Genomic DNA, 16,369 nt, shown 5'->3' on the forward strand with positions numbered 1-16,369 from the left:
GTCTGCGACTTGACATCTCATCGTTCAGTTTTAACCCTCCTGCTACCAGTTTAGATTCTTTAGATAACTTTAAAACCTGTAACCTTGTTATAAATTTTTTAGATGATACTTAATTTTTTAGAGAAAAAAAGAAAGTCTTTGAATTATTAAAGCATCTCTTAAGATCAAACTTCAAACACAAACTATCCAGAAACTGCTTTTCCCCTCATCAGTCAAACTTGTTTTTCTTTTTCTTTTTTAAATTCTTCCTTCAGCATGAGTTGTTGTTATGTAATGCTGACAAAGCTGCACATTAAAATGATAAATACTATTTTAGTCTCAACACAGACGCATACACTAGAAGGCTTATCCGTCCCCATGTCTCTTCAAGTAGACATGTTTTTGTACTGATTTAGAAGTTTATGGAGTTTATTTAATGCTTCTTTGGTCCAAATTAATAACTGGAAGTTTAATCCAGTTAATAGTCTAAGCGTTATTTTTTCACATCTTTAAAACAATTAGAGAATGTTAATATAAAATTTAAGTGTAATGCAGATCTCTTTTTTTTTTTTGTAGCTGGAAGATGCCTTCTCAGCTCTGTCTGATCTTGCACCTTCTCAAGGCTGTCATCCATCTGCTGTGCAGCCTCAAGATCAAAGGTTCTTCCTGGAGAACCGTGAAGCCAACCGCACGAGGGGAACCCCAACCCGTTCGTCATCATCAGCCTCTCACACCATGTCCAAAGACCGAGACAGAGAGAGGAAGAGGGATAGAGAAAGAGAAAGAAATCGGGACAGAGACCGAAATAGGGACAGACTGAGAGACAGAGACAAAGATCAGAACAAAGGAAGGGATAAAGACAAAAAGAAGAAAAAGCACAGGAGGTCGAGGTCACAGTCGAGATCGAAAAGCGGACCCTCACTTCCCACTGCCTACAAGAGAGGCCGAAGGTCCCGGTAAGATCCACACCCACCACTTTGGTGTAGTTTCATACAGTTATGACTTAAGTTATTATGACGAGGTCTTCATTTAAATGTTTTGTGATCACACAAACTTGGCACCACAGATATTTCCTGGTTCATTAGCAAGTCTTTGTCTGAATGTGTTCCTTTTCATGGTGGGTTGTTACTACGATTCAACTTACCGTAATTTCCAGACTATAAACCGCTTCTTCTTTCACACCCTTTGAACACAGTGGCTTATACAACGCTGCGGCTAATTTATAGATTTTATCTTTTGACGTCCTAACCAGTTTCATTCTGCCAAAACATTTAGCCTCGTCACACCCGGGCGCTCACATAGCTGCACAATACATGTCCCTCTTGGGGGGTGGGGAGGGGGGGTCCTTGTGACTCAATGAGACTAGCTGGATAAATAAAGGTAAAAAAAAAAAAATCTGACCAATAAAATTACCTAACAAGTCACAGTGGACCAATGAAACAGTTGTTCCCCCAGGGAGCGGGGAAAACTTCCTTCTTTTCTTGGGGTATAACGAAGTATTTGCAGCCTCAACCACTTGAAATAAGTGTGAATTGTGCATTTAAAATGGCACACCAAGCTCTCTGGGATACAGGCAGGCAGCTATGTGGAGAACGGCACAAGCTTGTGCAGGAGGAAGGTGAAGATGGTGATCAATGACTTCCTGGTAGACTACTGTATTTTTTTTTTTTTTTAAACCAGTCATGTTACTGGCACTGTTCAGAAAAAAAAAAAATAAATAAAAATTACTGTGTATGTTACCTGTATGTATTTAATAAAAAGTTTTAAAAAAACTTTCGCTGTAAATATCTCATATTACAACGTGGACACCCGCAGCTTGTAGACAAGCACAGTTTATATATGTACAACAAAATTAATATTTTTAAAGTTAGTGGGTGTGGCTTATATTCGGGTGTGCTCAATAATCCGTAAATTACGATAATCGGTGTTTCCCCTGCCTATCAAAATCCCCCACCCCTTTGAACTAGGGGTGTGCGATATGGCTCTAATATAATATTGTGATATTTCAGAGCATTCTGACGATAACGATAAATTTAGTGATATAACAAAAATAAATAAATAAAACAGAAACCATAGTTATTCATTTGACAAAATTAATAATAATGATAATAATGTGTTATGTACTGTCATCATTGTATGTTCCCATACAATAGCAAAATTGGTTCTCTGCATTTAATCCATCCACCACCAGTGGGCAGCTATGAAAAGCGCCCCGGGAGCAACTGGGCATAAGGTGTCCTGCTCAGAGACAGCACGAGATGTGCAGTGACCGGGGATCGAACTCGGGACCTCCGGGTCCCGGGTTTAACATGTTGCTTTGCAGTATTATATAAAAACTATTAAAAAAAACAACAACAAGTGTTAATTTTACTGCGATTACTTTATTTTGTAAAGTATTCAGTCTAAAAGTATACAAATAAAAAAATATATCCTTCTGTAATTTAGATTGAAAAAGTCTGCACAAAATATAGATCAACAAAATTCACCACAAAAACTAAAGTGCAGGTGCACAGGGGGGGTGGGGGTGACACATCCAAGCCGCGTCCATACCGGAAGCCCAGAGCAGGGTGGGGGGAGAGACACAGCCGAGCTGCATTTGTACCAGCAGTTTAGAGCGGGGGGAGCGGGGCTCAGCGTGAGGGAAGAGGTAGCATGAGTGATGCCTTTAGCTTTTTAGCTGTATTGCGCGCGGCTAGCTTAGCATTACGCCAGTACCGGTGGGGTGCGCAATTCGGTTCGGTAGTTTGGCGCGCTCGGTTCTGTTAACGGGGCGGAGCACCCCGCTTGTATAATGGTAGGGGAAACACTGACGTATTTACGTCATGAAATTAGCATATCATGATATAATTTATTTTCCCGGCCAAGTTGTTTTTACCAGTATTATCGTGAACGACGTGATATGGCCCAGCCCTACCTTGAACATTCCGCTACTTTCAGATGGAGAGCGGAAACTGTAGCCACAAGATACGTGGCTCCAACCTAGCATTAGTAATGTCCACTAACCATGCCCCCACCCCCGTCTGTCCGTCAAGCACACTGCCAAGGCCATTCATCTAGGAGAAACACTGATAATGAACTACTGACCTTCTGAGCTTGTTTTTATGAATAATGCCGTGTATGAGTGCATTGGGTGACACATTAGATTGTTGTAAAACTGTAAAATGTTTCTTTGTTTGAGTGAGTTGTTATTTCTATGGAAAACTTTGATCATGCACGCAGCTTCTGTCTTTGTGTGCTCGTATGTGTTTTCCACAAAAAGTAATATGCATTGTAAATGAAACTTTTCTGCTTTTTATGTGTTTACCATTACAAGCAAAGCAGTCTGGAAGCAACAGTTTTATTACTTTCATTTATTTTATGCAGCAGAACTGTAGAATTACTGTAGATTTTATGTATTTATTTATTGTAATAGAGTAAAAATCTGACCTGGCAACAATCAAATGTAATATCTTGTATTACAAAATGTAATTCTTATTATTTTTCTCGTTCGTGTCATGATCTTGATGTTCCTTTCTGGCTGTCTTGTTAGAAAATGAGTTTAATTTTCCATCCTATTTCTTTAACTGATTTATGTTTGCAAATGGCGTGGATGCTAATGACCTGCATGCTTTTCATACTAGCCAGCAGACGAAATGAAATTAGCTCTGCCCATTGTAGAAAGAAACCTAAGAGGGTAATTAATCTCCTAGACCATTCATTAATATTTAATATGGTGTTTTTAGGGGACCCTGTAGAAGGCTATATCTCTATTCTGAAAAAAAGAGGAATATATTTTTTATTAAACTAATTAAAATTTTGAATTGCATAGTATTTAAACAGCGTTTAAATTAAATTGTGCCAATCCCAGTTCTAAAAAACCTTCTTCACCACTACTACTTGTATAGTTTTACTAGCTTCTCTCTCATAATTTTGCCATATTTTATTTAATGCTCTCTGCTCATTTGAACATTTTTTTTGTCATTTTTGGTCAGATCTCGTTCACACTCCCCAGGGAGAAGGGACAGGAGGGGGCACTCGTCAGAAAGGAGACTTGAGGAGAGAAATCGTTACCATCACAGCAGTAGCTCCAGCATGCCCAAGGGTCATTCGAGATCCAGGTAAATTTAACAGCAGGCGTTAACAGCATGGGCTCAGAGAAGAGTCGTAGATCTTGACATTCAGGTTGGTCTGTTTTTAACACCTAAAGTATTTATTATTATGGAAGATCAAGAATCACATGTCAAGTCCAAAATGTTTGCTTTACTTCTGATTATAATTGCAGTTTATTAGGAAACCATAACTGTATGTGGCGTGTACCACTCAAACTATTTACAATTTATTGTGGAATTTGTATTTTAAATCTGGTTCGGACCAAATTTAATTCCAAATGGCAACTAACTGGCCTTAATAGATTTTCACAAATTTATCAATCTTTCCATATGATGAATTGGGGTACATTCGAATCACAAATCTTGTTGTTTTTTTTTTTTTTTGGTCCCTTAGGTCTCCTACTGAACATAAAAGAAGTGTATTGAAAGGACAGGTACAAGCTGTAGGTTCTTCTGTCTCAGCATATTCCTCACCCGGACTTTTGTCCCCATCACCTAGCCCTGCATCCAGCCTGGGCCACTCAAGGTAACTCATCAAGCTAGTCAGTAATCCAGCAAAATACACATCTAATAATTTCCATCGGAATGTTTGTCTTTTCACAGAAGAACGATATGATTGTTTCAACAATGGCCTCAATAATAGCCTGGATAATAAATCAGGGCATTCTTCGTCACCACCATCAAAGTTAACATTACAGTAGTTCCTCGATACTTTGCGGTTCGACTATCGCCAACTCACTCTTTCGCGGTTTTTCATTGTAAGATTGTACACATTGTTTCCCGGTGGCCTGGCTGCTCTGTGATCGTTGAGGGACTACTCCCTCCTTTCTCTTTCTGAGGCTGTCAGACTCAGAAAAAGAAAGGATGGGGGTGGGATCTGTCAGCAAGCTGTGAGCTTCAGTGAGGCGGATACCAGAGTGAGCGGCATGGATTGTTTATTTAAAATAATCAAGGGCGACCCGAACCAGGCCTTAACCCGAACTGAGCCGGGATGGCCCGTCTGCCCCCGGGATTGGTTCAGTAATTTTAGCATCAGTCTGCTTTCTTTCGCTGTGCTCTTTTAGAGCGTTTAGAGAGTTTAGAACATTAAGAACATTGCAAGAGTGTGGGAAAGGTTTCTAAACCTTAAAATATATATAAATATTAAAATAAATATAGTTTTCCTACTTAGTGGTTTTTCACCGATTGCGGTGGTGTCTGGAACATAACCTCTGCGATAATAGAGGGACTAATGTATAACTAAACTACCTGCAGCTGTTTGCCAGGTCAAGTAACATCTTGACTTCTGAAGTTTGCAAGACTTTCACAATATATTTATTGTTTCATCCAAAACTTGTGTAAAAATAGGAAATACTAGCCTTTTACTTGCTTGTTTGTGATTTGGAGAAAACAAAAGCTTCTCACGTTGCTCACACTGACCACTAAAATCTGTTGCCTACAGCACAGTTCAGTTCTTTGTTTTGCATATTGACTTTAAAAAGAACAGCATTTTTCCATCAACACTAATAACCACAAGGACTTCAGCCTTGATTTATTTTCTTTCAAATGAAAATCATGTTCTTGACCAATACAAATCTTTTTTAATGTAAGTGATTGATCTGTCTTTTAAGAGCGCTTTGATTATTTGGCTTTTTCATTTTCTTTGTATTTTAAATTTTTTTATTTTTCATCATCAAAGTTTTACTTTTCCTTTGAAGTCAATTCAGCAAATTACTGTGTGAATGAATGAGACTGGCTTTTTTAGAAATGTTGGCTTAAGTCTAAAAAAGCCCCATGCCATCCGCTGTAGGCTACTCTGCAGTTTCGTGTCACCTGTTGTATTTAATCAAATTGATGCAGATGATTTATTTATTTTTTCTCTTTTAAAATTACCTTGATGAATAATGAAGTGTTTGACTGTAGAGTAGAGAGAATAAAATATTCGGACTGCGCCTTGGCGTTAAAATCGCAGCCCGCAGTTGTTTGCGTTATTATACAGTCACATGTTTTGGATGGTGGTGTCAGCTTTTGATGGATATTGCTGCTCTTTCAGGTCACATCTTTGTCTTCTATTTATGTTCTTTGATTCTTTTCTCCTCCTTGTGCTGCTCTTGATGCCTGTCCAACTTGAGCGCTTTAGAAATATCATGAATATTGTATACACTCTGCTGTTATCACAATTGATTTCCTTTTCTTTCTCCCTGTCTTTTTCCTCTCTACTTTTTAGGGGTGGTTCTCAAGAGAAAGACAGTGCTGTGTCTTCGTCCATAGTGTCCTCTGTGCAGTCCAAAATAACTCAGGTATTGTTTATTGTTTTGCTTTTATGTCAGATATATCCTTTGCTGAGCTTTACAGATGACTCAATGAATGCACTGAGTGGTGTTCTTTGTTTCCAACATGCTAAAAAGAAGGATGCAAAGTGCTGTGCACTTACACAGTGGACTTTTATAGCTTTTGTCTTGGCAAGAGTTACATTGTCTTTTTCATTTCATCAACATATCCCCATCAAACCTACCATATGCTTGAGATGTTGATGTGTCATATCCTTAGATTCGTCTTACAAAGTGGTTGGATGTGCTCACATCCTTTTGAGGAGTCCCTCTGGAACGTTGAGTACAGTCATGATAAAAAGAAAGTACATACTCTTTTAGTTTTAGGTTTTAAGGTTTTATGCTTCATCAAGCAGTACAAAAACATCTGCTCTTTACCTGTATTTTAATTTGACGTGACATAAAAAAAAAACATTGCATGAGATTACTTTATTGGCAGAAATTAAGCAAACATTCTGAAGCTGTTTGCGGATTTAAACAAATACACCATTTCTCCTTCTATGGGAAGTACAATGGTACTTCAGGTTCAAGACGTTTTGAACCTTGCTGGTCCGAAGTATTCAGGTACTTTTAAACAAAGTACGATTTATTTATTTTTTCTGTTTGAACTAGGAATGCACAATTTTGGGTTTTTGGCCAATATCCGAAATGCTAATATGTTAAAAGTTATTTGGCCGATAACGGATACCAATATTATTATTATTTTCCCTAGACCTACTTACAGAGACTACATAACTTTCTCTGCTGTGGAATTAAAATACATTATTCTGCATGGTCTTTGTCAATTTGACCTACTACCAAATGTAGATGCCAAAAAGGGGGCTGAAAATGATGTAACACTATATAAATATATAATGTACCGGTATAAAAAAAACAGCACCTTTTATATTGGTGAGTTATTTTGGTGGATTGGCTGTTTCCCGATATTTAACTTTATTGCTAATATCGACCGATACCATGCTGATAATATTGTGCATCCCTAGTTTGAACATAAACATTGGCCAAGCTGCATTACTAACACTCATTCAAACCTTTTGCCAAAAGTAACTTCATGTCATTAGCAGCAAACAAAGGTGATCTTGAAAACCTTTTCTCTGGTTGTGAAAATCTTTGATGTGAAGTTTCCCCTCGTCACTGAAGAAGAGAGTAAAACTGGTATACGTCTGTTCTTGACTGCTCATGAATTTAGACACGGGCAGAAAAGGCTTAAGATCACCAGAACTGCAGCGTAGTAGCTTGAATATATATATATATATATATATATATATATATATATATATATATATATATAAATAATTTAGTTTTTAAGAATCCCATAATTGAAGCCTGGGATAAGTTATTATTTGTTGTCAGTATTTGATTTTTTTTTTTAAACATCAGAACTGTTACGATAAGTTATAACTTGAACCCTCCGCTAACTTCCAAAACGCAACACAATGAAAATATAAAAACACACACAAGGCCGTTTTGAAAAAAAAAAAACCTTAAAATAAAGCACGAAACCGATATTTGTCTTGGAACACAATATGACCGACCAAATGATTGTGTAGAAAATGTATTTTCTGTTCCACTGCTCTGCTACATTAAGGCACTTTCACTCATTTGATCTGGACTTTGAGTTTTCACATTTATCTCCACATGTAAGTTTTAGCAAAATATCTGATTTAACATCAAAGTTCGTGCTCAATAATCCAGGTAAAAAAATCCAACAAAGTTAAGTCAGGTCCTCTGGACGGTTACTTTGTGTTGAAACGTCTTTCGTCCAAAAGACTTTTATCAGTCTGAGAAGCCACAACAAACTCAGTCCCATAAGTACCACTTTCACATAGTGGGTCAACCAGTTTGATGGTGATAAGATGGTTTCTGGAGTGTGCCCTCTCTCTCGTCGACCTGTCTGAGGTAGCCATGGCCAAAGTGGTTCACAACATCAAAGTACTTGCTCAATAACAGGACAGGATTGTCCCCCGGCACCTGCAGCCGACTGTCTGCAGCGATGAGGAGCGCTGGGATGGCGCCTACAGCCATCGATATCTAACATCTCTTAATGAAACGAGGATAACAAGTTACAACATTTAATTTCCCTTTGGGATTAATAAAGTATTTTTTAATTGAATTGAATAATCCAGTATTACTCACATTAGTATATAGATAAAACTTGTACCTATTTGTGGCATTGGCATACTGGAATAAAATGCTTTATTGTAAAAGTATACAGTTTTATCAGTATTTCCTAAATTTCAGGACTAAAAAAGGAAAGTAAGGTATTTTTGTGTGTCAATATTTATGATATATAATGGACGTTTTAATGGAACAATAGAGTTTTATGTTAAGCATTTAAAGTAGCTCAGTGGAGGTATGTGTCTGTCCAGATTAGAGATAATGGTTCTGAGCGCTACACACATTTTTCTCATGCTGTAACCTCAACCGAACCTTACCAATAAATTGTTACTGTGCAGCACATTCCCCCTGCTACACCCTGTTTAAACATTTACTGTCCAGGTTATGGCTGATATCACACTGCTTTCAGAAAGCAGGCCTAAAAATGTCTGAGCCTTATCTGTTCAGCAAGTAAAAATATGGTAGATTATTGGAGAAAACTGCAGCGAGATAATTGCATTTGTTCATCGTTGTAGTTTGTTTTGTAGATAAATAAATAAGGATACATGTTGTTTGTGTAAAAGATGTTCTTGCAGCAGTTTCCCAGTTTGAATGCTTTGCACAAAGTGGTGCAGTATTATTTTATTTGCTTATGCTCTTGCAATTAAACACATTTAACTAAAGGATAAAGATTTAGTTTGCTGATTTGCACTTCAAATGTTCTTTTACCAAATGAGCCACGAGAACACCAAGCATGTAATGTACAAACATTTCTGCCTGCAACAAGTGTTGCATTGAGTGTGGAGTCTCCAGCGGTGGGCAGTATCCAAGAGGCTCATAGACTTAACATAATGAAGGTCAACAATGTGAATGAAGAGGTAACACCAGCCATTCTGTGACCACTGGTGCTACTCAGACTCGATTGTCATCTCACCCACACAAACACACATGGGGCAGGACAAGTTCCAGAGTGTCTCTCAAAGTGAGCCTTTGGTGTTTGCATAACAGATGCACCACCAATACATCACACCTCTCTAGGTCTGTCACGATAAACAATAAATCAATTAATCGCATGATGACAATTATCGACCTCGTTTTCATTTATCGGTTTTATCGTTTCTTTGTGTCTCTCTCTTTCTACTGAAGACAGTGGATGACAAAAGGCTCAACGTCGGTGCTCTTCACTGAACCCTCCCTTTCTCTTTAAAATCCATTTTAATCGTCCAAAATTGTGTTTTTAGATTGTTAAAAGCAGCTAAGCTAACAGGCCGACCTCGGGGAAAAAAACAGTCTTGTCGAAGCTCCAAAATTCACAGTTGAAACCCGTGCCTTCGTGTAAAAAGTTGTTTTTCTCTGCAAAATAAGCTGAGAACTTCTTTACTGATTTTTTTTTTTTTTTTTTTCTATTAAAAGCTTTGTGTGAAAAATGCTATTAAAAAACAAACAAACAAAAAAAAACAATAATAATAATTCAAAAATATTTAATTAATCCCAGAGGGGAATTGTATGTTGTTGTAACTCATCATCCTGGTTTCATTAAAGAGTTGTTCTAGATGCTGATGGCTGTGGGCAGGAAGGATCTCTTGTAGCGGTCTCTCTTACAGCGGATCTGAAGAAGCCTCTGGCTGAAGACATTCTGTTGTTGTATGACAGTGGTGCTCCTGAGCTATTGACCACCTGGTTGGACACACAACCCTTCAGTCTCACAAACTGTGGTCTATGCTAAAGAGCTCAAACCACACTGAGCATCCGCCATTTTGAGAACCGAAGAGAGACAGCCCATGTCACGTCAAGGGGCCTCTCTACCATTTTTCTTAGAGACACTCTGCTCACTCCCTCACTATCCATCCTTTGGTTCAAACAGTCTTATACTGTCACCCGGTGGTCGAAAATAGGTATTGCATGCAAAACAAATTATTAACCAACATTTCTTCTTAAATTTGACAATAATAATTAATTATGGTCAAATTTCAAACTTTTTTGATTTATTGTTTATCGCAATAATTTCTGAGACAATTAATCGCCCAGCAAAATTTAGTTATCGTGACAGGCCTACACGTCTCCAGCCTTAATGCTAGTCTGTCATCAAAACTGAAAAGAATAAATAAAATATATACAAATAAAAAATATATGTACTCATTATCTCTCACAGCCTCTTCTCTCACCTTCATCTCAACAAAACAACATTAACTTGTTCATGAAAACATGCTGCTGCAACATGGCCCTATTCGGAACTGCTAACTACTTATATCCCGTCTGTGATGTTTTACAAACACATCTTGAATAATTCAGCATATCCTCGTCTGTGTAATAGCCTTTGCTTTCCAGAGGGTCCCTAGCTGCTACTTGCTTCATCACATCTCTCATTTTACGCCTGTTTGTCTTCGTTCCTCATTATTTTTTTCTCTCTTTCCTCGCCATTTGTTTGATAGTTAATTGGTGAACCTTTAGACTTGTTTACTGTTGTATTGTTTAGAATGTTAAACACAGAGCACATATTTTTATTTGTTGACCCTTGCGATAAAAGGAATGTTAAAATCTAATACTCAAGACATAAACTTAACAATCAAGGAGAGTTCATCCCTGGCAGTTTGTCAATGTTTGAGAGTTACAAATCCAGCTTTTACACCAACTCATATTTAAGAACAAACGTCCCTCAAGTCTAAAACTGTGAACTTACACCAGACATAACTTCTTAGCAGCAGAACAATATATGCTGGTCTGATTGGAACCAAACATAAACACAGTGTTTGTTTTTCAGTAATGTCACAGACTGGCCATTGCCATGACTCTTAGGAGATCTGACTGCAATGGATTGCTCTCAGCACATCTGTGCACACCTGGTATTTACGTTCATATATGTGTCCGTATTCGTTCTGAGTGGCACATTGCGATCGGATCAGGCTAGCCGCTCTATATGCAAATGAGCATGTAGCCTGTGTCACAGACTCAGGTGTTAGCAGAGCAACAACCAGGGCATCATTTAACTGATGTTTTTGTAGAATGACGTAAATGCTGACAGTGTTTCAGATTCCTGTCACATTCACAAACATCTCCTCCCTATAAACACCAGCCTGTAACGCATCCATGTTGTCTGTGTGGCATATAATGCGTAACAACACATTTCACCTTCACTATGACTAACATTATATTTAATTTTACATTGTTACAGTACAACAGTATTTCTGAGGAGCAGAAATGGACTTGGTTTGGCTTCAAAAATTCTGGTGTAAAGGTGACTACCATGGATCAATGGAACACGTGTTGATACTGCACTGCACTCGAAGCTGTAATAATTAAAATACAAGACAAGCAAAGTTAGAAAAAATAAAACGGAGTATATTTGAATTAGAGCACTGTGCAAATATGTAGTCATCCCACATTGTTTATCTTTTGTTTCCACAGAGCCAAACTTCTTTTTTTTTAAAGTGGCCTTAAGAAATATTTCTTCGGACATCTAAAGATCTTTCAAAGGGTTTCTTTGGACTTCAGCTGCTATTTCACACATTTTAGCTTCTCATGACAGACGTAAGCTAAATACATAGGATTGCTTGGTTCAAAAACTGAAGTGAAAATGATAAGTAGGTGTTTGTGTATTAAAGTTCAGATACACTTTCAGCAAAGCAAATTTGACACCAATTTGATATCTCAAAGTATATCTCATATGTTCATTCAATCTTTATTTATACAAGTTAATCCCTTGAGCCTCGTGGGCTCATTTACAAGAGAGACCTGATTTTAACAAAAAGTGATGACAATAGTAGACAACAAAGACAATAATAGACAATCATAAAGGATGCATACAAATTGCGAAGAACAAATAAAAGAAAATGTTATTAAAAAATGAAACAAAAACAGTTCGGTTGTAAAGCGATGTAGAAAACTAAAAACAGGAACATGTCTGTGTTGGTTTTTGCCAGGAACTTAACAGATGTTTGAAGCCACTTAGAGAGGTCAAGATCGAGAGCTTCAGATCTTTTTGCAAGATATTCCAGGAAACAAGCGGAGTAAGAGAAGACCATTTTGCCTAGTTCAGTCCTCACTAAGGGGACACTGCATGTAATAATGTCCTGAGAGCGCACGCTGTAGCTGCACTCATGTAGTGACATGTAGACGTATGAAGGCAACAGACCAAGAAGCAGTTATGAATCTTAGCGCACCATGATATACAGTGTCCACTGGACGTATGTCCAAGAGCAGAGTGGACCTTGGATTTACTTTTTTTTTTTTTGAAAGGCATAAGAACGATTTTAAATAAAAAAAATATATATATTTTCACAAACTTGTTACAATTTATTTAACTTTTTAAGCCTGAGAACTTTTATTTTATTTTATTTTTTTATGTGGTAAAAGACCTAAAAACAACAGGCACAATTTGTGGGACTAGTTGTTTCTTATCACCACATTCTTTTCACACTCACCACAAAGTCATTAAAAATTCACTTCTAAGTTTAGGAGCCGTATTAACTGTTCCAGTTAAAGACTCTCTGCTAGTCTTTAGTAAAATGCAGTGTTCTCAGTTGGTCTTGTCAACTGCATAAGAAAACTGGAAATAAGAAACATTTAAGTTCACGTTTTTTAATGTTTTCTATAACAAATGTCAGTCATTCCTTTTCAGAAATGTAACTTGACTTGTTGGATCCCTCATGACACGTTTGTAATGTTCTCTGCTCTCATGTTTGGAAAGACACTTGCTGCTGACAAAGAATTGAATTATAGTTGGAGCATTATTTGCCACATTTAGCAAAAATTGTCTAAATGTGGGTGTGTGAACGTCTGTTTGCTTAGACTCACCAGGGTTTTGAGAAAATGGCCTTTTGAGTGATTTGATGTGACAGCTCCTTCCCTCTGTGATTACAGCTGTTAATGTGTCTCGTCTGTCAGGAGAGCTCAGGGGTTCTTTTTTCCCCGTTCGTGTATGAATCACCCATGGGATGCAATGCAAATTAACACTTCCTGTTCTGCAAAGCAAGCATTTGCCTGGTGGTCAGCAGAATTTAAAAGTCCACCTGAGGCGCCTGAATGAAGGACAGTGTAAACCAAAAACTGCATTTAGGCACCTTCCTACCTATGTGCTCAGTTTTCTCAGCTGCAACCTATTACAAATTAATACTTTTTCTTACAACTGTTGCCTTAGAATTGGATAGTGCATATAAATATGTCAGGGGAAGGAAGTAAGAGGGTATGCAGACCTTTATTTGCTTAAAGATGGATTGAACTGTGCAACTCAAACATTGGACAGACTCCCATTTACTTGTTCTGTTTTTAACTTTTGCTAGGCCTGCTGTGCTTGTCCAGAACCTCCTGGGCTGCTCTGCTCTGATAGACGTGCGTCGTTCAATTTAACAGTCTCATTTCCTTCATGCAGTCTGCTGGCATAGACGAGTTAAAACATATCAGTAAGCTCACGGCCGCTTCAAGCTGCTTAGTTGATTCCCAGTGGGAGCTGCATTACTACCAGCTCTTTCACGCCTCAGGGAGTGGTTTGATTAATTACACCAGGAATAATTATTCATTGAAGAGCTGTAATGCGTTGCACCGACAACAGAAAAGTGTTATAACCTCTACCCGATACTCTCTGTTAGTTACTTCAAGTGATAGTAATTAGTTTGTGTATCAATGCAGAATGTTGCTCTCCTGCTCGGTCGCTGATTGCAGATCAATTGGACGCGTAGGAGAATTAGTGAGGGTCTGCTTAAGTCGAGCCAAAACACAGTGATAAAAGAACATCATGATAATTGTTTTGCGTTGCTGGCAATCATTAGTATTTTGTTGCGTAGTTACAGCTCTTTCAGCCTTGTCTGTGTTTTAAGTTTTGAAGTTACACATGCTCTTGTGAGCGCATAGCCATGGGAAGGTGTTTCAGTTGGTGGATGCTGTGATGTTGGAATTAGTTTGACCCTGATCACTCAACGATTATAAAAAAGCCAACTATTGGTTGGTATGCTTTCAGTTCATTGACACAGTGCTTGTTGTCTGAGGGGCCAGGAAAGAAGGTTGTAGATGTAAAGACCATTTGGATCCATCTCATGTTGCTGTGACCACAATTATCCATATTTTTTTTAAGTGTAAGGCTTATTAGACGGCAGCTAACCTCCCAAGATATGGACACAAAAGGAAATGCAACCCTAGTTTTATCAGACTAGAAAAAGAGCCAAAGATACCATTCAGGCCAAACTCCAAGGTCAAAATAACACTTTCTGTAAATGTACAATAAACATTGCTGTTTACTTTGAAAAGACAAGTCCTGTGAAATTGCTTCCATCCATTCTTTTCCGCTTGTTCCGATGTCGGGTCGCAGGGGCAGCAGCTTTGGCAGGGAGGCCCAGACATCTCTTTCCACAGCCACCTCTTCCAGCTCTTCTAGGAGGTCTTTCCAGCGTGTCCTGGGTCTTCCCCGGGGTCTCCTCCCAGTCAGACATGCCCAAAGCACCTCCCTAGGAAGACGCCCATCCTTACCAGATGCCCGAACCACCTCAACTGGCTCCTCTCGATGTGGAGGAGCAGCGGTTCTACTCCAAATCTCTCCTGATAACTGAACTTCTCACCCTATCTCTAAGAGAGAGTCCAGCTACCCTGCAGAGGAAACTCATTTCAAACGCCTGTATCCACAATCTCATTCTTTCAGTCACTACCGAGAGCTCATGACCATAGGTGAGGGTAGGAACGTAGACCGACCGGTGAACAGAGAGCTTTGCCTTACAGCTCAGCTCCCTCTTCACCACAACAGACCGGTACAGTCTCCGCAATACTGCAGATGCTGCACCAATCCGTTTGTCAATCTCACGGTCCATTCTTCCCTCACTCGTGAACAAAACCCCGAGATACTTGAACTCCTCCACTTGAGGCAGAACTTCACCCTCGACCTAGAGAGAACAATCCACCCTTTTCTGCTTGAGTGGTGCCTATAGTGGGCTCGATTGAGCTTTCAGGTCATTTGTACTGATCCAGTAACACAAGTGTAAGCATGCTCTTTATTAAAACATCCTGTTGCTTTGTCTGTTTCCAGGATCTGATGGCCAAAGTGCGAGCCATGCTTGCCTCCTCCAAAACCTTCCAGCCTCCCACTTCCTGAAAAAAGCTACTTGTGGCCACGTCGAACTCTGCCGCTCAAAGAGCGCTGTTCTCCAGCTTCCTGGAGATCCATCTGGCCCTGCATTTGTGTCTGTCAGCTTTGTCTTCATCTGAGATATATAGTTTTCTTTCTACGTGAGTGTCAGCAGGGTCCGTTTCACTTCACTCTGTCCTCTGAAGTGTCAAACAGCCGAAGTAAGCCGGAGCTGTGGTGGAGCTGGAGCGTTGGGGTTCACACTTGGCTGGAGAAGATGGTTCGTTTGCTGAGAGATTTAGTCCCAGCTGAGAGGGGTTTTTTTTTGTCATCAAGAATCAGTTGTGAAATAATCTTAGTTTTATTTGTTGCATCCTGTTTTACAATAAATGATGTCAGTCATTTTTGCAGCTTTTTATGAGGAGCTGCAGTATTTACCTCCTTCTATGAAGGTCTGTTTGGGTCATTTCCTCCGTTCCTTTCCTTCTGCTCTCTGCTGGTTTCCCTCTCTGCCTTTCTCTCAGTCACTTCACCCTTCGACTGAAAAAAGGCTTCTTTTTTTATTCTAGCCCTCAGCTTTAGTGTGTGGCCTTCTTTTTTCTGTTCCAGGTTTGTACTGTAATGAACTGAATGCTGAACAACTTTGTAAACCCAAACAGTCAATAAAGTTTCAATCTTGATTTATTTTTTGTCTCATCAGTTTCTTTTAAACCAAGTGTCGGGTCAGATTTCTTTAGGATGAACATGAGTTAATTTGTACTGTAAATACTATATTATGTGTTACTAATTGTGTTTAGTTGGTTGCTCTTTCGTTTTGGACTTGGGGTGAAGAAAAAAATCTGATCACA

General features: G+C 38.8%; 1 protein-coding gene across 2 annotated transcripts in view; it reads left to right on the top strand.

The window, feature by feature from the left end:
• LOC119425096 (splicing factor SWAP) overlaps positions 1–15,853 on the top strand; it is a 54,083-nt gene extending 38,230 nt beyond the window's left edge. For both annotated transcript variants that reach the window (XM_037692619.1, XM_037692620.1), the window contains exons 15-19: positions 556–935; positions 3,951–4,076; positions 4,462–4,593; positions 6,274–6,346; positions 15,483–15,853. In XM_037692619.1, the coding sequence (XP_037548547.1) occupies positions 556–935; positions 3,951–4,076; positions 4,462–4,593; positions 6,274–6,346; positions 15,483–15,548 (777 nt within the window). In that variant the 3' untranslated portion in view covers positions 15,549–15,853. The remainder of the gene's footprint in view (positions 1–555; positions 936–3,950; positions 4,077–4,461; positions 4,594–6,273; positions 6,347–15,482) is intronic.
• Positions 15,854–16,369: the final 516 nt, after the last annotated feature.

The sequence above is a fragment of the Nematolebias whitei genome, chromosome 18, assembly GCF_014905685.2.
Source record: "Nematolebias whitei isolate Nwh7 chromosome 18, NemWhi1, whole genome shotgun sequence".
NCBI lineage: Eukaryota > Metazoa > Chordata > Actinopteri > Cyprinodontiformes > Rivulidae > Nematolebias > Nematolebias whitei.